General features: G+C 47.5%; 1 protein-coding gene across 2 annotated transcripts in view; it reads right to left on the bottom strand.

The window, feature by feature from the left end:
* Window positions 1-741: 741 nt before the first annotated feature.
* The window catches only part of INSC (INSC spindle orientation adaptor protein), a 127428-nt gene continuing 105085 nt past the window's right edge, over window positions 742-23084 (bottom strand). For both annotated transcript variants that reach the window (XM_011286732.4, XM_045039004.1), the window contains exons 9-13: window positions 21865-22043; window positions 13638-13704; window positions 9327-9482; window positions 7811-7887; window positions 742-1310 (exon numbers count right to left, since the gene is read on the bottom strand). In XM_011286732.4, the coding sequence (XP_011285034.1) occupies window positions 1182-1310; window positions 7811-7887; window positions 9327-9482; window positions 13638-13704; window positions 21865-22043 (608 nt within the window). In that variant the 3' untranslated portion in view covers window positions 742-1181. The remainder of the gene's footprint in view (window positions 1311-7810; window positions 7888-9326; window positions 9483-13637; window positions 13705-21864; window positions 22044-23084) is intronic.

Here is a 23084-nt window from a genome sequence, read left to right as displayed (position 1 = left end):
GGGGGGCGCCTGGGTGGCGCAGTCGGTTAAGCGTCCGACTTCAGCCAGGTCACGATCTCGCGGTCCGTGGGTTCGAGCCCCGCGTCAGGCTCTGGGCTGATGGCTCAGAGCCTGGAGCCTGTTTCCGATTCTGTGTCTCCCTCTCTCTCTGCCCCTCCCCCGTTCATGCTCTGTCTCTCTCTGTCCCAAAAATAAATAAAAAAAACGTTGAAAAAAAAATTAAAAAAAAAAAAAAAAAAAAAGCTCTGAATTATAACATCATCTAATTTCTGTGGTACGAATACTCCCGCCATTACCAATTTCAAGCTACCAAAATGAGACCACTGAATGCAGAACTGGGGGCAAATTCTCACAATTGTCGCTTGCAAGCTGGTATGAGCAAGATGTAGCACACCGCTACTTTAAAGTATACTTTTGAAAAGGTATCATTTACTAACACCTCCTCTGAGGATCCTACTCACCAGGAAGTTACACAAGAGCAAAAAAGCCTAAGGAAACTGAGTTTCTGGGGACTTTGGAAATCTCTTTGACTTCTCACTAAACCCCTTAGAATTTGACCCATTCGTGTGTGCTTATGAAAACAATACGACTCTCTATGGAGTTTTAATAGTTGGAAAAGATTTTGTGACATGAAACCGTAGGAATTAAGAACTTAAGTCTAAGATGTAATTTAATCTGAAAACACAAGACACATTTCGTATGATTTCATTTAGTATAGAATAAAGCTTTCCTTCTAGTATGTTCTGTCCAACTATGAAATTTATTCAAAATCTTTTAGAAAGGAGCAAGCCAACTTAAAAAGAAAAAAAGCCAAAAGACTGCTGGGCAGTTAACATACCCTGGTTCCAAAGTGGAGGAAAAGTGAGGCAAGGTTACATAGTGAAAATAGAGAAAGCAAGATGAAGGGAAATCGCCCATGACAGTCTGCCATATTAGTCACTATGCATTTCAACATCTGCAACTGAAAAGTCACAGAAGTCAAAAATAAAAACAAAAAAGACTCCTAGGACCACAGACTGCCTGATGTTACTAGAGTATTTAGCCCTTGTCCATTTCATGTAAAAAATAAATTAAGTATAAATAAAGAGGTGAGGGAGCTGACGGATACTCAGGTTGATCGCAGGAATGTACTCAGAGGGGGCATGAGAAGGGGGCCAAATGGCTTTCCTCTCCCACCCTTCCTACACAAAGCTCTCCTCCATGTTGCTGCAGAGTAAGAAAGAGTCCACAAGCCGGGGCTGGACCAGTTGCTGGAAGTCGGAGTCCTGGAGGCCTTCCGGGCAAACTCCAGCCAGTCTACGCAGAGCAGCCTAGAGAGAAACAGAAGAAATGACGCAGGTCAGACCAGGCTCTGCTCAGGTGCATGTATTTCCTTCAACGGTCCTGGGAAGTACAAGTAGCTCATTTGTTAGTCAATTTGAGCTAATCGTCACCTTGGTCACCTGACACCTTAGTCATATAGTCCTTTTGGTTACCTGGTCACTACAGTAACCTTATCACTTGGTCATCCGGTGTCATTGGCACGTTGGTCATTATGGTGGATGTCATCTGAAAGCCTTCATGATCTTAATAATGGTCTTGCCACTTTGGTTTTTCAATCACCTTAGGAATCTGGTTATTCCAAAGATCTGCCATTTAAAAAACCTGCTCAAGGGGCGCCTGGGTGGCGCAGTCGGTTAAGCGTCCGACTTCAGCCAGGTCACGATCTCGCGGTCCGTGAGTTCGAGCCCCGCGTCGGGCTCTGGGCTGACAGCTCAGAGCCTGGAGCCTGTTTCCGATTCTGTGTCTCCCTCTCTCTCTGCCCCTCGCCCGTTCATGCTCTGTCTCTCTCTGTCCGAAAAATAAATAAACGTTAAAAAACCTGCTCAACTGACTGACATATTGAAGCTCAAGATTTGTTCATGCTAGAGACCATATCTACCAGAAGCAGCAGTGGAATAACAGCCTTGCTTCCAGGTCCCTAGAGTAGCCTGAGAATAGCAAGGGCTATTTATTTAGCCATAAATTCAGCAAAGTTCTGACAAAGCATCATGGGATGGGGAAGTGGGAGAAGAGAGAGGAAGGAGGGTCATAAAGCTGAAGGAGAAGGAGAGTCTGCCACCAAGATGGAGAGGAGTAGGAGTGGGGACAGAATGTACGCCACGGCCCAGGCCCCCATACGCTGGGCATTTCACTCCTCCCTGAGCAAACTATCCTGTTTTATGCCCGTGTGACCTTGCTCAGCTCAAAGTCCCTCTCCACTCTTCCACTCTTTTCTAGCCAGCAGGTGCATTGATCCTGTGAGGTATGGCCCACCATCACCTCTTCTGTGAAACCTTCCCAGAGTCCTTGAAACAGAGACAGCCCCTCCTTCCTCTGTGCACCCACAGCCCCTGGGCTGACCTCAACCTTCTCACCCGTGGCTGCAACTGGCTTGTAGGTGTTTGTCTCCCACACTAGACTCTGAGCTCCTCAAAGATAGAGACTCTTTTTTTTTTTCTCTGTATCTATAGCAGGTAGAACAAGGTTTGGCACAGGGCTCAATAAATATTTGTTAAAAAAAAAAAATGAAGGGGCGCCTGGGTGGTTCAGTCGGTTGAGCATCCGACTTGGGCTCAGGTCATGATCCCACAGTTCATAAGTTCGAGCCCTGCGTCGGGCTCTGTGCTGACAGCTCGAAGCCTGGATCCTGCTTCAGATCTGTGTCTCCCTCTCTCTCTGCCCCTAACACACTCACATTCTGTCTCTGTCTCTCTCAAAAGTAAATAAACATTAAAAAATTAAAAACAAAACAAAATAAGTGCTTTAAAAAACGACTTCTATCACTAGAGCAACCTGAAGCTGTAAGTGTAGCCTGTGCACCTAGCTAGACCTCTTTACCGGTCAACTGAGGCAGTGTGTACTAAGTGTTCAATGCATTTAATGCATGTTAATGCCTTAATGCATATTAATACCTTCCCTCTTCTTATACCTGTACACAACAAGGCGAGAGTGTAAGTTGGGAAACAAAGAGAGGAGAATACCTGGAATGGCAGAAGAGAATGAATGAATGAATAGATGAATGAATGAATGAATGAATGAATGAATAAATAAATGGAATAGTAAGGGAGTACACATAGTATTTCATTTAATCCCTACAGGATACTACTACACATACTACACATAGTATTTCATTTAATCCCTACAGGATACTACTACAAGGTAAGTATCCTGATCTTCAGCTTGGAAATAAGGAGACAAAGGCTCAGTGAGGAAAAGGGGCCTTCCCAAGACTGCACGGCAGTCCCACTCCAGGACCCTCATACCCATACACACAGGCAGGATGCTGCAAGCCCAGGACACTGGCTTATTACGTTGAGTCCAAGGCAGGCAGAGAGCTCGTTGCCTATACCTATTGCTGAGAAACCACCAAGCTGGTGAAAAGAGAGGAAGGCTTAGGTTGGCTGTTGGACAAACAGGTGCTGCCAGGTCTAAGCTGGATCAAGAAAAAGGGACATGTGTCTCTATGCAAGTGAGAAGGGTCTGAAACCTAGTGACAAGAAGTAGACTACAGGAGTCTCTCACTAGTGCGTCCTGCCTCTCCTGGGGTGTGATTGCCCCTAACGACTAAAGAGGCTGAGGGGTGCTTGGGTGGCTCAGTCAGTTAAGCATCTGACTCTTGATTTCAGCTCACGTCATGATCTCACACTTTGTGGGTTTGAGCCCAGCATTGGTTCCAGGCTAACAGCGCAAAGCCTGCTTAGGATTCTCTCTCTACCCCTCCCCCACCCCTGCACACACTCTGTCGCGCTCTCTCTCTCTCTCTCTCTCTCTCAAAATAAATAAACTTAAAAAAAAAATAAAGAGGCTGAACTCCATAGCACTTTCTGATTCCTCTTGGCTCCAATTAGGAGAAATCACTCCATTAGTATAAAAAAGGCACAAAGATGGAAACAGAAATCTTCAGGAGAGGAGGCTACGAGGCCATTGATGTATTTTACATCATCAGGGGTAAAAATAAAGCAAGGGACAGGAAGGGACAAAGAAAGATGAAATGGGGAGAAAATAGACTCATAAGGAGAGAGAATGAGGTACAAGAAGAAAATAGAGAAAGAGAGACAACAGAGAAATGGAACAAGAAGGAATAGTTAAAACAGAGAGACAGGGGCACCTAGGTGGCTCAGTTGGTTAAGTGTCCAACTTCAGCTCAGGTCATGATCTCACAGTTTGTGAGTTCAAGCCCCACATCGGGCTCTGTGCTGTTAGCTCAGAGCCTGGAGCCTGCTTCAGATTCTGTGTCTCCCTCTCCCTCTGCCCCTCCCCACTCATGCTCTGTCTCTCTGTCTTAAAAATAAATAAAACATGTTTTAAAAATTTTAAAAATAAATAAAATAAAACAGAGAGACAGAGATGAACTGGTAAAGAAAAGAGATCAAGCATGAGAGGGAGATGGAGAGAGACAGAAATGGTGACAAAGAAAAAGAGAGAGAGCCCAGGGGGTGGGGGGATAATAGGATGGAGGTAGGAGCAGGGGAGGAGCCGGCAAGGGAGGCAGAGGAGGGAGTTGGTGGAGAGGACTAAGGGGATAAAAGAAGGCGGGAAAAGGAAAGAAGGAGAGATAGAAAAGAAACCTGAGAAAGGAGGCAACATCTAGAGGAGAGAAAAGCAAAAAATAACATGAGAGAGAAGAGGGAAAAGGGGAGAAGAGAGAGAGGGGGAGAGGAAAAGAAGGGGTGAACTAGAAATAGACCTGAGAAAACACAAAGGCAAATAAACACCCTCATCTTCCCAGGGTTCCCAGGAAGACTGCAGGACAAGAACCCAAACCAACCCTGAGCACCCCCTCCTCAGTGTCCCGGGGCTCAAAGGACCCTTCAGCCTTCTGAAGCCTTTCTTTGCATCTCTGCTTCCCTCAGAGGGTTAACAGCCAGTCATCCCAGGATCTCATTCCCAGACAGTCTGGAAACACCCAAGCATTAAACAAGCCCAGCAGCCCACTGACAGCCGTCTCATTAAGGAAAAATCAATTCTGTTTGCAAAAGGCAATCTGCACTGCCACTTTCCCAGATGTGGGACACGATAATTGAAATGTCCTCCTTCCACCTGAAGAGAGACTCTGAAGCTGAGAAGAAGGCCTTGGGGAGGGCAGGAGAGGTAGCCTCCAACTCCATCTGCCAGGCCAGGCTTCTGGCAGCCCCCATCTCAGCAGCCAGGGGACCACACTCCAATGTGGAGCCCCTTCTGGGAGCCAAACCAAGAACACCCTCCAATTCTGGGGCCCAAGGGTGGGGAGACAAGACTACCGGTCCCTCAGGCAGGCAAAAAACGGTGAACAAACCCAATGTCCTATGGAGATACTAAGACCTGGAAAAGGGCCCCATCCCTAGGAAGGTTCCAGACTAGAGGGAGAGAAATACAAATACCTGCCATGAGCCAAGGTGGCAAGACCAGGGCCATTAGACATGGGGGAGAAACATGACTGAAAACAAGATGGCCTGGCCAAGAAGTCAAGACCTTCAGCATTAGACAGGCCTGTATCTGAATTCCAAGAGCCTCCCCTTAGAACACCAGGTACACTGGATAACATAACCTTCTTCCTACTGAATAAAAAAAAATCTAAGCCAGCAGGTCCAGGTGCATGCTGTCTTTGAGCCATAGATGCCTCCCAGGACACTCCATAGAGGAGAGGGATTTTGGTCCGAGATTGAGGAGGCTGCTGGCAAAGCCATAGAAAGGGCATCTGCTTAGGACGAGGGCCAAGGCACAGTGTCATAGTGGCTCACAGCACTCTGGTCTAGACAAGCTGGACAGGGCCTGTAGGCCCCCAGGGGTATGCTGGAGCCAGACAGTAGGCCATAGATAATAGAGAACCATGGAAGGGCTGATCGTGTTAGTGTCTTGATTGTAATATTAGGATTAGCCCAGCAACCACAAGGAGGGTGGTTTAGGGAGGGAAGGGCTCTCTTCAGCATCTAACGACCCATCTTCGGTGAGAAATGTAATCCTTTTTCCACTGGAAAGTCCTTCAAGTGATTGATGATGGTAGCCAAGCCCTTCTGTGTATTTCACTTCAAATTAATAATAACAATGGAAAAGGAATTGTGACAAGCCCACATATATGAATGGAGCTTTCTGGTTTCCCACCATTGCCTCAGGGCCTTGTAGTGCTGGGCACCTGTGGGCTTCCCGAGTTGTGGAGATAATGGTAGTTGGGGCCAATGATTGGGTTTGCCCGGCATTAACTCTCTCCGCTTGACGCACTAAGCCAGACAGAATTCAGAAGGCCTGTGAACTTGGAGGAAAAAATTACATCATTATGCTTATTAACTTCCAACTGAAACTCAGCCTCTCCTTCAGTTGTGAATGCAGCAACCAACCACAAAGTCTCAGCAATTCCTATGACTTGTGGACCAATAAAAATCACAGATCCTTTCATATCCCCGTACACTTGTTGGAGGTACCTTCAAATATCATTTATGCTCCTTGCTAGTCAAGGTTACAATACTCATGAGACCCACTGCTATCTCTTATTTAATGTGTTAATTAAAAGTATGTATATTAATATACCATATATATAAATACTCTAATAATTATTTTAATAGAATTGGTTTCCTTCTTAATTCTATATATTTTGGGTTATGCATCTGAAACATTATTCTTAGAAGGGCAACAGAAGCTTTACCACATTGCCCAAGGCACAAAAAAGTTAAGGGTGTTCTGCATGTATCAGAATCAAAGCCCCATGAGAGCAGAGATGTTTGTCTTCTTTTCTCCCCCCACAGCCATATCTCCGTGGCTTAGAAGTGTGCATGGCACATAGAACCACTTGGTAAATATTTATTGACTAAGATTTATAACCACTTAGTGACCTACCCAATGTCACACAGCTCATTAATGGCAAAACCAAGATGGATGTGTCTGGCTGTAACGCCCTGCTGTCTCTATGACAATATGATGCTCCCAGAAATGAGAAGAGCTCAGTCTAAAAAATGATGGGGTGAGGAGGGGGTTTTACTGTGAAACAGCTTGAAGGGTCTTCAGATCCATCGCTTCCCCCTTGCATTCTCTGAGGACCGACCAAGAATCTGGCACTCCCTTCTGAAAGTCAAATGGCCCGTTTATACAATGGCTTCCCTGTTCCCTTTGGCTTCCAGCTGGAAGCTGCTCTGCTTTGGGATTCAGTGGAGCCCCAGCAGGGAGGAATATAGAGACTAGGCATGCATTCCGATCTGGTATGGTTTATTCTTTCATGGTGGACCCAAACAGCAAGGAGAAGTTGGGTGGGGACCTCCCAAGATGCCCTTGTTGGGTTCAGGTTGAAGATCCTGGTGAATCACACTTTCTGTTCTGTCCTACCACCTCCAGTCCTACTCCACAAAAGACAGGGGAGCTAGAAAGCTAGAAGAGTGCCAGCAAAGGGGCTCTGTCCAAGAGGAAGGAAGGCTTTCCTCACAATGCCCCTTTGGGAACAGGCAGGAAACATCCATCCCCTAGTTCCCATTCCAGTTCACACCATGGCATTACCAACACCACCTAGCCTTCTGCCCACCAGCCACTCTGGTATTGATCTGCTGTTAAGACTCCTCAAAAACTCAAAGGTTTATTATTACTAAAAGTATGAGTGGGGGGGGGGTTCCCCAACTCCCCATCTTTCACATATATGACCTCATATAATTTTCTTACCAGTTTTATGAATGAAGCGAAACACCTTTATCGCCATTTTAAAGAAGAAAGTTGGGCGCAGAGAAGTCTCATGGCTTACTTAAGCCAACCAAGGCATCACCAGTTCTCCTGGCCCTTGGTCTGCAATCCCAAAGCCCAGGGAGGGAGCGGAGGAATACTGAGAACTCACCAGGCAAGCCACAAGCACAGCATCGCTGCTGTTCCTCTCAGAGGGCGATCTGCAGAGCTCGATGAGCCGGGACATACCTGTGTGAGACGCATGAGAATGTGATGCCCAGGATGGGGACAGGCCTAGCCAGACCTGACCCAGAGGTGCCCCCCTCCCTCACACGGCCCTCTGCACGGGGCGCTATAGAGGCAGGTAGCTCCAGGACCCCACCAGCTCACCAACTGGCTGGGGAAAGGGGGCTGAACCCACCCGGAGGAGCTTGTAGTGGAAACTTTCTGTCCCCTTGAATGTGAATAGTCCCTGGTCAGGGACAGCCGCAGACCCTGAGCTTAGTCAAAGTGCAACAGAACCTAACTTCCTGTGTAAGTACTTCTGATTTTTCCAGAACTATATTTAATGTTTCCATTGTTATCAGTGGGACTTCCCAATGCCATTTTTTTCCCCGATTGCCTATTTCAGTCAGAAAATACAATGCGGCTTAAATTACAGAAAACTACAGATGGGGGAGGTTAATGGTCCCTAGTACTTTACAGAGGAAAGGTAAAGAATCGACTTTGTTTTTCAATGTAAATTGCTTTTGATGTAAATTGACAAACTCTGAAAAACAAAAACAAAACGAAAAGCTAACTCAGAAGATATTAATAAAAAGTGTACAGATACATTCTGCAGGTTTATCTTCCACAAAGTCTTTCTGGAGCCAGAACTCAGGGCCACCTCTTGCCGTTCGCCAGGTATATCTACATGATAGGTGACAATGCCATGGCTAATCTCATGCCTCTGCCTGGAGCACCCTTTCTCAACCATCACATTGGAATAATGCCTCAACCTACAGCTGAAGACTCACCTTGCTAAAACATTCTTCGACCCACCCAGATAAATGTGAGCTCCCTCCGCTGTGGGCCAAACGTGCCACGGACATGCTTTGAACACTGCTTTATGGCATTCAAGTGCATATTTTTCTTTCCGTATCTGCCACCCCACCAGGTTGTAAGCCCCTGTGGTCAGGTCAATGCGATATACCTAGCGTTCAGAACAGAGTCTGGCACAGAGTGGGCACTCTGAGAATATGAGTTGGGTAAATGTGACTAACTGAAGGAACACATGGCTTAAAAGTAAACAAATCAAGTAATGAGTGAGTTAATGAATGAACCAAAGGATGAATTAATGAGTGAACAGACTAATCGAAGGGTAAGTCAACAAATGAGGAAGTGAATAACTGAATAAGCGAATGAATGAGAAAAGGAATGAGAGTAAAAGAATAGGGTCCTTAGCAGGAAGTCTGCATGTGAATTGCTTTTTTATCCACTGTTAGCCTCTCTAGGCCCCTCTCCTCTCTAACTTCAGCCCCACTTACAAGCTAGATGAGGGGCTGCACCCTGGGCCCCCATCACAGCGTTTTCTGGCACCCAGAGAGCGAGGCTCACCTCAGCCCCGCCTTTGCTCTGAGTCATCTGTCGTCACCATGAAATCAGGAGTGCTCCCATCCCCAAGCCCGCCTCCCCACCACAGCACTTACAGCTCAGCCGCACGGCCTCCCGTGCCACAGCTGGGTCTCGGCTGAGACGGGCCAGGGTCACGGCAGCCTTCTGCTGGACTCGCTCACAAGCCGCCACCTCGGCAGGGGTTCCAGACCTTGGCTTCTCGGACAGCATGCCCATGATAAGCTGGACCCCTGGGCAGGAGAAAATGAACAGTTGGTACCTGCCCCAGCAAGGAGCCTCTCCCCCCGCCCCCCATCCCGGGGCCAGCTGCATGGATGGTTGCAAAAGCTTGAGACTTAGCGGGTCTCAACCACAGAAAGGAAGCTGGACAAGGCCACATCTTTTACTCCTTGTGCCCTGGAGATATCTCTGATTCCATGTACTAAGTCAGTATACTTAGAAGGGACATCAGGAGGACATCCCTTTTGATTTTTCAAATGCTATTTCTGAGCTTTTATTACATGTGTGATGCTGCACTAAATGCCCAATAAATGCACGATCCCCTAATAGTCTCCCAATAGTCTCATGAACTAGGTACTAATATAATTCACTCTGAGGCCCAGAGAGAAGTGAAGTCTCTTTTCCAGGGTCCCACAGTTAGTAGTCAGGGGGCTGGTTTCAGAACTCAGGTAACCTGATTATTCCCTCACTCTTTCACTTCTGAGGCAGCTGTATCTGAGATTGGTCCAGAGATGACGAGTCCTCCGTGGGACGTGACCCAAACCTGGGCTGGATGAGCAATAGATCCAGCCCCGAAGGAGGGTAGGTAGTTAGACTGAGAGCTTTAGCCCTGAACTTGGGTAGCTGAGAAGCCTTACCACCCTCTCCTGAAACCAGATCTATCTGCTGATCGTCCCACAAACCCAAATCCACATTGACTCCCATCTCCATGCCTTTGTCACCTAATTCTTCTGCATGGCAGGTCCTTTTCCCTCACATGCTCCATCTAAAGAATTCCCATCCTGCAGGCTGTAGTAAAAGTCCATCTTCTACGGGACATCCTAACTGCCCCAGGTCACACCCCCTTCCCTGCACCCAGAGGCACGTGCCAGCTTAGAACTCAAACCAGACGTGGCCCACAGATGTACTTTTGCTTTCTTTTGTTGCTCCATACAGTGTCTAAATTTTTTTTAATTTCGCTCTTATGAAAATTGGAAGGTTTCCATAAAAATCCAGATTGTCAGTTTCTAAAAAAAAAATCCCCTCCTGACCTGACATTGGGTCCACATTTCTTCATGACAACAATTTGCTGAAACTTATTATAAGCTTGCTACTTTAAATAGGATTGGTCCAGTCCCTGCTGAGCCTACATCATCCATTTATGTTACTTGTCTGGGTCCACAGGCATCTAAGTTTGTGACCTCTGCCTTAGACCGTGGAGCCAGAGGGTTTTTGGAGATCTGGCACTTCCCCTCCATTCTGTCCTTCCCCTCCATTTCACAGAAGAGCACCTGAGGTCTGGAGAGAGAAAGTAATTTCCCAAGTTCACACAGAAGTTGGTTGCAGTCTAGGACCTCAGCCACATGCCCCTCTGAATCTTACTTGAACCAGATGTAATTTCTAACTCCCTTGGATCTCAATGCACAGGGGCTATAAGTTACTTAGGTATGGCCCTGAGACTATTCAGTCCTGAGGAGGGGCCATTTCTCTTCCTGGGGAGCTTTGTAAGTGACCCATTTCTCCTTCCTATAGGCTCAAGGGACCCAGAAGACCTACCCTTTGCCTCTATTACCTCTGCCAACACACACTCTAACCTTAGGGCAAGGTACTTCTCTTCCAAACCCTCTCCAAGACCACTGAACGGAACATAGTCTTCAGGCTCCCTATGCCCACAATGTTCCTAAGACAAGGTCATGATTGTGAATGTCCTGAGGTAGTATGTTATGGCCTGTGGGCACATGAACAGGAGATACCAAAGTGACAACTTTGGGAAGAGTCACAAGCTTAGGAAATTTTACTAACTCCTGGTTAGGGTTCCCGTAAAGAAGCCATTTTCCCACCCTGTACTTTGCACCTGGAACCTGACAAAGAATCAAAGAGTTTCTCACACTAGCAGGTAAGCTCCAGGGGGTAAAGATTTGTGCCCGTTTCCTGCATGGAAATATCTAAAGTATCTAAGAATAGTGCTTTGCTCAAATCTTTGGTGAATAAATATCAAATGAATGAATATGAAGGTATTCTTGAATATGAAGGTATTCATTTCATATTCATAAAATCCAAGTTTCCTTTAAATGTATACCTTGTGAGTCTTATCTAGAAAAAGATAGGATGCTATCAAACTGGGGCTGCCTAGGAAAATCCGGACTGTGTTTCCTAAGTTCTGGCCAGGCTCAATGCCAGGACAGTTGCCTAAGAGTTGGGGGTTACAACTTCAGAGACCAGCCCCCAACACCATGCTCCCTCCCCAACATTCTCTCCAGCTCAGCCCCAGGCCCTGAGGGAGAAGCCAAAAGAGGGATACTAATGTCAGTGGATTGACAGGTAAGAGCTTGGGCTGCCCTGGCCTGCCTCCCAGCATAAGGAGGACAGCAGCCACAGTGCCTGACTTGCCAGGATGGCCTCCTTCGTGCAGCCCCCATGACCAACACTCACGCAGAGTTCAGGGCAGGACAGAGACAAAATCACCAGGCTTCAGGCCAAGGCATGCGAGAGTCTCATGCATCCTGGTAAGAGGACTGCCTTTCAAAGCCCAGTCCTCACAACAGTGCTTGCCCGGTCCAGCCCACAGGATCTCACTCAGCTCCAGGGGGCCCTGGCTGCATCACCAACACGGCTGATCCCTCCACTTATGCCCCACTTTGTACTGTCTCTCCCTCAAATGCTCTTCAGCTGAGCCCCCTGAGACTGATCTGCACCAAAAGAGCAGATGCACTCAGCACAGTCCCCATTCTGTGCCAGATACTCTTCTGACAAACTTTATATTAATCCTCACGTTATCCTATGAGGTAGGTACACTCCCATTCTGCAGATGGAAATGCAGAGCTAGTAAATTACGGGGCCAGGATTCAAACCCGGTGTGTTTCCAGTTTTCACGGTCTCAGCCACTATGCCATCCCTCTGCCGCATTATTTTATTGTCGATTTCACACTTTTTCACGTTATCACTTTTGCCGAGTTGGGCTCTCCTCCCAGGACAAAGCCAAGGATTTATCTCTGTGTTCATTTGCTCGGAACAATGTAGGAGGTCTCTAACTGCTGTCTCAATGAGCCAGTCAGTAGCCCTTTGCAAACCATAAAACCCTCTATAGTGGCCACATATTCCAATCCCAACCCCACAGGCCTCTGGACACCCACTACTGCTGACCACTTGACCTTGAGGAGGCTCTGAGTGCAGCAGGAACAGGCCGGGAATGATACCCCTCAGCCTCTCAGCCTCAGCTGGCTCGGTGAAGTTTTTCATTATTAGCTCAAGCACATAAAATTAACACAAAATGATGTCTTTCAATTAGTCATAGGGGGATGGGGGATGGGGACCGTGTGTGTTTGTTAAAACAGCGGGGCAACCTGGGAGAAGGGGGTTTAACAAGAGCAGAAACAGCTGGCCCCGGGCTCTCAGCTCACTCGTCCTCATTAGCGTCTCTGGTTTCCAACCGGTTGCTAATTGCTCCCTTATTTCCCAGTCACAGGAAGCCCTCGCCACTCTTTGCTCCCAGCTGCAAGGCAGCAGACCCATCCTCCAGCAGAGCCTGTGCAGGTCTGCTTCCTGGCCAAGGAAACCTGGCCCACCTCACCTGGACTTCGTGGCCCCCTCGGCACAAGGTGGGAGCGGGGGAGGGGGTGGGGTAGTGACGCTCTCCGGTGAGGGGTCCGGGGATCAGGCATGCCCTGACCTACTCCCCCACCCACACCCTCCTCAGGCACATCAGCTCTCTAAGTGAGGCCAAATCCAATGTGATAGGAATGACTTAAAGTCCAAACTTGAACTTAAGGAGGCTCTCTGCATCCTGTGGCAGGAATCGATTTTTACTTTTTGGATCATAACAAAATAGTTGTCTTCCCTTCACCACCTAGTTAAATTAGCAACCGCTAACCCCTCACCTTGGGTCTACTTTATCCCCTTCCCTGCTGCTGTATTTCCTGCATGCCACTATCATCATCCGCCGTTCTCTATCTTCTCGTTCATTGCCTGTCTCCCACTAGAATTAAAGCCCATCAAAAGCGAAGAAACATTACATGTTGGCCCAGCTGTATACACACACACACACACACACACACACGCACTCATGTAATTGTGGAGACACACAGGCACACATGTACACACACACAAGCCTTCACACAAACACAGAGGCACGTGGTCCTTTACAGCCACATAATCCGTGCCACGCGCACACTGCCAGAAAGACATACCGTTCTCCTGAATGATGTCAGAGGCACACTGCTCCAGGACAGACATGTTTGCCAAGATGGTCACAATCTGGAAAAGAGAGTTGAGAATCTGAGGAAAGGGGCACACCTGCGCCAAGTGGTGCTGTCTACAGACAGCTGAGCCGGGAGCTACAAAGCTGTCCTTTACCCGTGAGTCTTTACCATCCATGTGGCCCATTCTCCCGTGGTATTTTCGTCCATCCTCATGGGCTCCTGCCTCCCAGATGTATTTCCCCAGTGCTTGGTTCCCACTCATCAGCATGTGGCCCTGGGATGCCCCCACCAAGGGCCCTAGGAACCCCCTGGAGATAACCATGTCACCTGAGTAAAGATGGGGACCCCATCACCTTTCCTCAGGGTACCTCTAGCCCCAGATCCTGAAATGCAGTCAGAACTGCCAGACTCGTGGCTAGCCCCTCCCCTGAATTGGGTTTCGCTCATCCTGGCTTCTTGCCCTGACAGTGAACCCCACCTACTTTCAATCTGAAATCAGTGGACATAAAGGTGAAATTAGTAAGATCAAAGGGCAGCATTACACCCCAAGTGTCAGGTATTGTATGGAATCTGGTAAGAAAGTTCTTGCTCAGCTGACTTTACAAGTCTGTCCTCTGTAAGCTTCCCCTGTCGGTCATTCTTGAAGGGTTCTGACTGTAGTAAAGAGATGCTGTCACCAGGTGGAGACAGTGAGCCTTGGTTACACCCGCATGGGCTGGGCAGCCAATAACCCACCCCACCCTGATTCCTGGGCATAGTCAGTGTTGTAGAGAGAAGTCACCGCATAAAACTGGATTAAGGGATGGACCATCAAGGGACCACTTACAGACCTCAAACTGTAAGGTGCCAAGACACCATTGGAAAATGTGTTTTAACTATTAATTCAGATACCACCCAAGACATGGCTCCTGATGTAAATGGCAAAATGAAATGCACCCACTTCCACAGAAGCAGAGAGCACTCTCGAGTGGTAATTAAAACAAATAATAAAATAAAATGGAAAACACTTCTCACTGGTGCAGTCCTCTCTCCCTCTCAAAAGGGTTCTTCAAAGCTTGTGGCATATTGTAACTGGAGGCTGTGTCCCCATCTCTGAGGCAGCAGCTGACAGTCTGCTGAGGACAGTTCAGGCAGCTTAAATTCTGGAACTGGATAATGCATAATAATGTGATGTTTACCAACAGAAAGTATTATCTAGATTTTCATTGGTGCAATATTGGCATATTCTTCTGCATAATCAATGCATGTAACAAATCTCTCCTTTTGAACAGAAAGGAAAAAGTCTGCCGTATTAATAGAATATCTATCTATCCCCATTCCCACTAAACACATGTTGAAAAGGGACGCGTGTTCTTAGGGTGCTGAGGCAGATCCCTGTGTGTCAGGCCCTGGTGGCTCAGACCTGCTCAGGGGCTTGGCTGGGGAGGCACGCCCGGGATGGGCTGCCAGGGAAGGGACAGGAGACTACCCCAGAAGCTTTATCTCAAAGGCAACTCTGCCCCAGCAGCTGCTTTATGAAGGGAGTGAAGGAGGGTTAGTCCTTAGATGCTCTTTTTCCTCCCCTTTTAAGATTGGGGGGGGGGGGGCGGGGCTAAGAGGAAGGAGTTAGAAGGAAAATGTGGGTTGAAGATGCAGTTAAAAAATGGCAGGTTCCCGGGGCGCCTGGGTGGCGCAGTCGGTTGAGCGTCCGACTTCAGCCAGGTCACGATCTCGCGGTCTGTGAGTTCGAGCCCCGCGTCAGGCTCTGGGCTGATGGCTCGGAGCCTGGAGCCTGCTTCCGATTCTGTGTCTCCCTCTCTCTCTGCCCCTCCCCCATTCATGCTCTCTCTCTCTCTCTCTCTCTCTCTGTCCCAAAAATAAATAAAAAAAAAAAAGTTGAAAAAAAAAAATGGCAGGTTCCCCAAGAAGCATAAAGTCTTACGAGGAAGGAGACATGAGGCCAAGTCTGTGTCAGATTGCAATTCACCTGGCTTCGCAGTTGCAGGGGACACAACCTCTGTTCCCACCACAAAGAGTCACTACATGCCAACCGTTCACCAGCCAGAGAGATGAATAAACATGCTTCCTGGACATACAGATCCAAAGGGGAAGGGAGGAAGCAAGGAAGGAAGGGCAAAATAAAAAAGGAAAAGGAAACCTTTGTCTGCAGCATCACATTCATTACATGGCAATTATTAACTGTGTCACAGGCATGGGTAGGTCTTTGTGTCAGACTAATTTAGATCCCGTTAATGAAAATTACTTCCTCTTTGCAGAGCCCGTACCCCATGTGGCTTTCTGAGGTTCAGATGAAGTATTCAATTAAGCACAATTTGAATAAATGCCAATTATTCCCTGCTTTGAGTTCCCCTCCTGAATCATCCTTGTATGCGCCATGATGTAGAGAGGAAGGGGGATCGACATTTCTCCTTGAAGTCAAGTCCAGGGATGGGATTTTAGGGACAACTGGTTTACAAGGATACATGATAACAATGCTGTCGGGGGGGAAAGAACGCAAGAGGCAGGTAGTTTTCCCCTGGCCCAGGCTAATTCAATCCTGTCTGATGATTTTCGATTAACTCCTATTCCTCCTGAGTGAAAGGACACTATTCCTCTGCAGTTATTTGGTGAACACAGAGGATCTAGGCCTCAAGCCCTAGGTGAGAGGCAGTGCAACATAGTGGGTAAGCATATGGATCGCTTCGTTCCAAATACTGGCTCTGTCATTTATTTTCCATACGATCTTGGCCTATTAGTTAACCTTTCTTGATTGACGGAGCTATATTAGTTTTCTATTGCTGTTATAACAAATTACCAGATTTAGTCGCTTAAAATGACACAATTTTACCGTGTAGTTCTGGAGGTCAGAAGCCCGAAATGGGTCTCATGGAGCTAAAACCAAGGTGCCTACAGGGCCGCATTCCTCCTGGAGGCTCTCAGGCAGAATCTACATCCTTGCCTTTTCCAGCTTCTAGATGCTACTCCCATGACTTGGCTCTCAGTACATCACTCTGACCTCTGCCTCCTCAGCCATAGCTCATTTTCTGGCTCTGATCCTCCTGCCTCATTCTATAAGAACCCTTGTGGTTACATTAAGTTACCCACATCAATAATCCAATAAGTTACCCACACCAATAAACCAATAATATTCCTATATCAAGATCCTTAACTCAATCATACCTGCAAAATCTCTTAGGCCATGTAAGGTAGAATATTCACAGGTTTGGGGGATTAGGATGTGGACAGCTTTGCAGGGGGGGGGTGTCATTATTTGGCTTACAACAGGAGATAAATATATGAGATAATTCATAAGAATGTTAATTTTTTTAATGTTTATTTACTTTTGAGAGAGAGACAGAGCATGAGCGGGAGAGGGGCAGAGAGAGAGGGAGACACAGAATCCGAAGCAAGATCCAGGCTCTGAGCTGTCAGTACAGAGCCTAATGTGGGGCTCAAACCCATGAACCATGAGATCATGACCTGAGCCGAAGTCAGATGTTCACCCGACTGAGCCACCCAGGTACCCCTAGATAAGTCATAAGAACGTTAGGAGCATTAAATGACTTAATGTTTTGTCAAACACCCAGAACATTTGTTAAATAAAATGAGTATAACTTCCCTCTGGGAAACAGAGCCTGAAAATATCCAGACCTTGAAAGATTATGTCAAGGAGTAGCAACAAATGCAATACCCACTATTGCCAAATGTGCTGTTAATAGGAGATCATTCCTGAAGGGAGGCAGATCTCAGAGCAGAAGGAGTCCCTCCCAGCAGGAAGCCAAATAAAACCCCTGTGCTCACTACCTTTGTGGTATTTTGAAATCATTTTTCCTTTGGCCTCGCAGAGACTGACCACCTTAGGAAAATTGAGACGAATAGCAAATTGGCCAGGATAGCAGGGGACCACCCATGTCATGGATTCAAGAAGAAACGCCCCATGTGGTAAGAAGGAAGTTGGCAAAGCCTTTTTATATCAACACACACACACAGAAAAAGGTTTACTCTGTTCTGGCCCTCGGCAGGTGCTCCTGGAACCCTTGTTTGAAACTGATCCCAAGGCATGGGCCAGGCTTGTCTCACATCCTCAGCAATGCCTGCCTGTGATCACACTCTGACTCTATCTCCGTCCCTTTTATCTTCTATATCGTAAACTAACATTTTCTCTACTATACACGATGGGGGCCATACGTTATAAAAATCAAGTGAGGATTATCCCGGATAGAAGCAGGTGCACTCATGTGATAGAACTTTCAACACAGAAAATCTAAGATGCATTTAATGGAAACTTATGATTGCTTTTATGCTGTGCAGTAATTAGGACAAAAAGGCCAACATTTCATATGACTGTAATTAGCATTACTCTTTAATTGCTGGATGGAATATTCAGATTTCTGCCATCACCGTGTTAACTCTCTAAAAGCTATAGCAACAACGTCAACGGCAGCCACGACCAGCCAGCAAAATCCCTTTCAGCCTCTAGGGGGAGCCCAGCGCTTCTCCCTGTCCTGCCATTTTCACTCCCTACCGTGGTGTCTGCCAAAGAGCAGAAAGAGTCAAGACAGGGACATAAGTTGAAGAATGAAGGGTTCTGAGAGAGGAAGGATGTGGTCTTTTTGCCCAGGGAGGCACACAGTCCAAGGGAAGGTGCAGCCCTCTGCTTCTCTTCTCTCTACTGAGCCTCTTGCCTCATCTGATAGGCGTGGTCAGGGGCCTGGGCGAATGAGAGCTGAGCAAGCATGGAGACCAGGAGGGTGCCTGCCTAGTCCTAGAACAAGCACAGCGCTTCCAATCCCGGGCACTGGGATCTTCCAGGCCTGGGCTGCCCCCCTCACTCCAAAAGAGGCAAGACAGGAGGGCTGGGATTTGGGCTCAGGAGAGAGAGCCACCAAGGCCATAAAACTGCCTTAGATGTCGGTCTCAAGCTGTTGGTGAACTAGGCCAGAGGGCTGTCCCTGGGGATTGCATCGAGGTGGGGTGTGTGCCTGACAGGATCAGAGAACATGTAAATGCCCGACCAGATGCTCTGTGCTTAGTGTTCCCTAGGCACTGCAGGAGGGGCCTCTGGGACAGATCAGGACTGGGTGCTGTGAACCTGGTTTCCTCCCAGCCTCTCCAGACAGCTATATATTCATAGGGATCCAGACACAAATAAACGTATCCTTTAAGTGGCTTACAGTCTTTATCAACACTCCCCCCGCCCCCACGCACACACACGCACACAACTTGCATATACCCACACACAGACTGGAACAACACATGCATTGACTCGCACCACACTACACTCACTCCCACCACATTACCTACATTTTCGGCTCTATTCTCCTTCCCTGAAGCTGGCATTCCCTGTCTCAGATCCATCCCAGTTCCTGGTTCTGTCACATACCCCAGGCCCATTCATCACTGAGTATCTACTTTGGTTCTAACTACTTTATGAGCATTACGCCATCTAATCATCATAATGACATGAAGAGGGAGGAAACAGATTATCCCCATTACACAAATGAGGAAACTTGTGGCTCAGAGAGGTTAAGTGATTTGTCTAAGGTCACACAGCTGGGAAAAGGCAGAGCCAGGATTTGAACTCAGGTCTGAATGAACCCAAAGCCTGTGCTGTTTCTAATATGTCCTATGTGTCACATAGATATATAAAAGGCTTTTATAAACCATGGAGGGCTTTTGCAATATGAGTCAAAATGGTAATCCCTAGTAACTGGCATTTCTGGTAATGGAATCCTGATGACGATATTCACAGGGTGTTTTCAGAAATACTACAAAATCTGAACATTCTAAAACACCAAGCAGGCAACATGTTTTCAGGGGAAAACATGAACCCTCCACCAGCGTTTACCAGAACGCTCCACCTCTATGAAAGCAATTAATTGTTGAAGGCCATAAAAAGTCATGCTCAGTGAAAGCTTCTGTGGTGGCCTAGACAAGATAACTGGGTCCCTGTCACCCTAAGTGTCACTACCTTAAGGGCAGGGCAGAGATGAGGCAGCCCCTTTCTCACTACCCCAGGTCGTGGCGGTAGCTGGATTCCTTGGGCAGCATGCCCCCTAAAAATTACTTCCTGAGAATGAAAACTTAGGCCACACAGATGTCTGGTGAGGCAGGGGGTTCTGGATGCCACATCCAGCTCCCCTAGATTAGCAGAGGGAGGTGAAAGAACACAGATCCAAGGTTGCCCTCCCTGCTGTCCACACCCCAATGGTGGGTGCAAGACAGGTATGGCCATCAAGGCTCTTGTTAGACAAATTAAGGGTATTCAGCTTGCTGGGGTGACAGAGGGGTTCTCACTGAGATGTTCATGCGGAGGTGGACAAAATATAGATCCAAGACCCAGAGGCTCTGCAGAGCACTGGCGTCATTGGCAGATGCATTACCGGAAGCCTCACAGGCATTTAATTTCCTAAGTGTTTCAGGGGGCGGTGAGCACTTCAGAGCCTAATTCATCTTCGTTGTCTTCATTACAGAGAACTCTCTGATCGCTTTAATCCTCCCCCTGCCACAGGAAAGAGCCATTTGTTTCTTTAATGGCTGCGCTTTCACTAGCTAAGTGGTTGCTCTGAGTCACGACAGAAGGTGGGCAGAAGGTGAAGCTGTCCTGAGGATGGAGAGCAGGGGGTGGGGGGCAGGGGGGAGACTGGATGTGTCTAGCCCAGACTGGGGTGGGGGGAGGTGAGGGGGAAGTAGGATCAGGAAGAGGGAGTATGGCAGTGAAACTCTGGACTCCAGATTCAGAAAGAACTGCCATGTGTATGGAGCTTGTTCATGCTCTCTCCCCACCCCGAGCCCCCTCCTTCCAAGGGATCAACGAGGTTCCAGGAGGGGGGGCCAGTCACTGCTCATGATAAAAAAAAAGGGTCTCTGCACATAGAGCTACAGGATGTCTGAGCTGGAAGAGACCATGCCCATTTTACAGATAAGAAAACTCCAGTCTGGAGGCTCCCCACTCAGGACTGTGTGCCACACATTCAAAGGCCAGTAATAACAACATTGATGCTGGCTTCCATTTATTTAAGTTTCTAAGTGCTGGGAACTCTCCCAGGAGTTTGCATTCGTTAGTTTAATTTAATTAAAATCAAATAAATTAAGCAAATGATTGATAACTAATTAAATAACCAATCATTTAAAATTAATTAATTAAATTAACAATTAAAGTTAAATTAGTTTAATTTAATTCTTATTTCAACTTAGTGAAGTATATCGCGTTCAACCCCATTCACAGATGAGACAAGTGAGGCTCAGAGTGAATTGCCCAAAGGATTATTACAGGATTATAATATAGCAGAGAGGCTTCTATTCTTTTCCCTCTGGGGAATAAACTATATAAAATAACTAGAAAGGAATAAACATCATTAGAAAAGTCAACGTTGCATTGTGAGGCGTAGCCTGCAGGGAAAGGAGGCAATTCTAGAGAGGCCTCAAGGCAGGCTTTCCAGAAGTTTCTGGGATAGAAGTTGGAACAGGAAGCAGTGGCAGCTTTGGCTAGGAGAAACAGAGATTGGAGCTAAGAGACAGGGAAGATCTCGGTTGGAGGCCAGAGGATCCTCTAACTTAGAGCTCAGCACCTAGTGGAATTTACAGAGGCTTAACACCCACCTGATCCACCACCCCCACCCCTTAGTAGGGAAGAGGGAGGCTGAGTATGATAGGGGTGGGACAGGATAGAGTTCTATAATCTCAGAGCTCAAGGCTCTGAAAAGTCCCCTTATTCAATGTTTTCAAACACATGTAGCAAAGAAACCCTTTTTCTCCAAATAAAACTCTACGTGGAGCTCAACTCTACAAAAACATTGAGACTGATAGAGGGGTTGAGGCTCTGAATCAAGGCTCTGCTCCCAGCCCTGTTTCTATGGAGGCAGAGAAGGGAAGAAACTCTCTGCAGGGTACAGTGACAGGCAGGCAGCAACAAGTCTGGGACACAGAATTTTAGAGGCGGTCCGGGGACCTTCCCATGGGTCTCTGCCTTCTGGGATGCACCGCTGTGGATGGAGACAGAGGAAGGCCCTGTAGCGGTCAGGATGGAAAAGCGAGGTACACAGTAGACTCATGAAGATGCTCCAAAGGCAACGAGGTATGTGGAGGACATTTTCCTTTACCTAGAATGTGACTAACAGGACTGTGTGCTGCCAGGCCTCATTGTCTCCCTCTTCCCCAGAATCTTCGCTCTGGCCTCCTAACCTCTGTCTTCATGGCTACAGGCCCCGTGCCTGATCCCCCCTGAGCTTCTCACCTGATCCCGGGTGTAAGGCGTATCCACTCTCTGCTTGTCGCTGCAAGCTTCCAGGAGGACACGGATGGCATTCAGCTGCAGAAGCATCTCGCAGGCCATCGTGTCAAAGAAGGTGATGTTGGCAAGGGCCGCAGAAGCCAGCAGGAAGACTTCCCCAGACGACGCCTCTTGGCACAGTTCTGCACGGTGAAGAGGGAGAAAGCAGCCTCACTGCCAAGTGCTTTCGTATCAGGCATCTCATTTGGTTCCCGCAATTGCTCTGGGAGAACATCTGGGCAGGTGTTATGATACCCATTTTACAGATGAGGAAAGTAATTACTGAAGAGGGAAATTTATCTCTCTATGTAAGTGGCAGAGCTGGGATTTGAATCCTGGTGTATGACCCGCATTTACTCCGTTACCCAGCAAGTATTTACCGAGTGAACACTACACGTCGGGCACTGTCTTGGGATGGCATGGTGAACAACACAGAGCAGGTCTTTGCCCCTGTTAAGTTTACATCCTAGTAGTGGGCGAGAGAAAATGAGCTTTTAAAAGAAAATAATAAAATTATTGCAAATTCTAATGTGAGGGAGAAAATAAATAAGTGCTAAGACAGAGAATATCCAGAGGCCCAGGGGGGTACATAAGGAGAGTCTCCCTAAGAATGTGAGAACTGAGTAAGGGGAAAATGGAGCAATCAGGAGAATACCTGTGGAAGAACATGTTCTAGGCCAAAGACACCGCAGCATGTACAAAGGCCCTGAGGCAGAAAAGAGCTCCTAGTCCGTCTGTGTCTCCAGCAATGTACATTAGACTACTCCTGAATTTGTCTTAAGAAGATGAAGTTAAAACATAAGGACTTTACCCTTCCAGCTGCCATCAACAGAGCTTCAGGGTTTCCTCTGATCCCAGAATAAGGGTCACATGGCTGTGGAAAAGTCTTACACCAAGCCCCTGAATGTCAGGCTCTGTCTTTCTGATCCTAGTGGCCATAACCCAGACCTAACCAGAGTCCCCCACTTACCATCTGTAATGGTACCGATGAGTCTGATGGGTCTTTAAAGAGGAGAGAATCTCCCCCAGACCCCATTACCCTCCACAATTTCACACATTCCCCCACGGGCTCCACTTGGCCCAGAATGGACTCCTGCCTCAGAAGGAGGTGTGAAAGGGCACAGTGGCACTAGTCACGCACCTTAGTGGATCTAACGTCTGACCCTCAGCTCCAACTTGACCAT

Source organism: Felis catus, chromosome D1 (genome assembly GCF_018350175.1).
Source record: "Felis catus isolate Fca126 chromosome D1, F.catus_Fca126_mat1.0, whole genome shotgun sequence".
In the NCBI taxonomy this organism is placed as follows: Eukaryota; Metazoa; Chordata; class Mammalia; order Carnivora; family Felidae; genus Felis; species Felis catus.
Note: the sequence above shows the minus strand (reverse complement) of the source record. Positions and strands in the feature narration are given on the sequence as shown.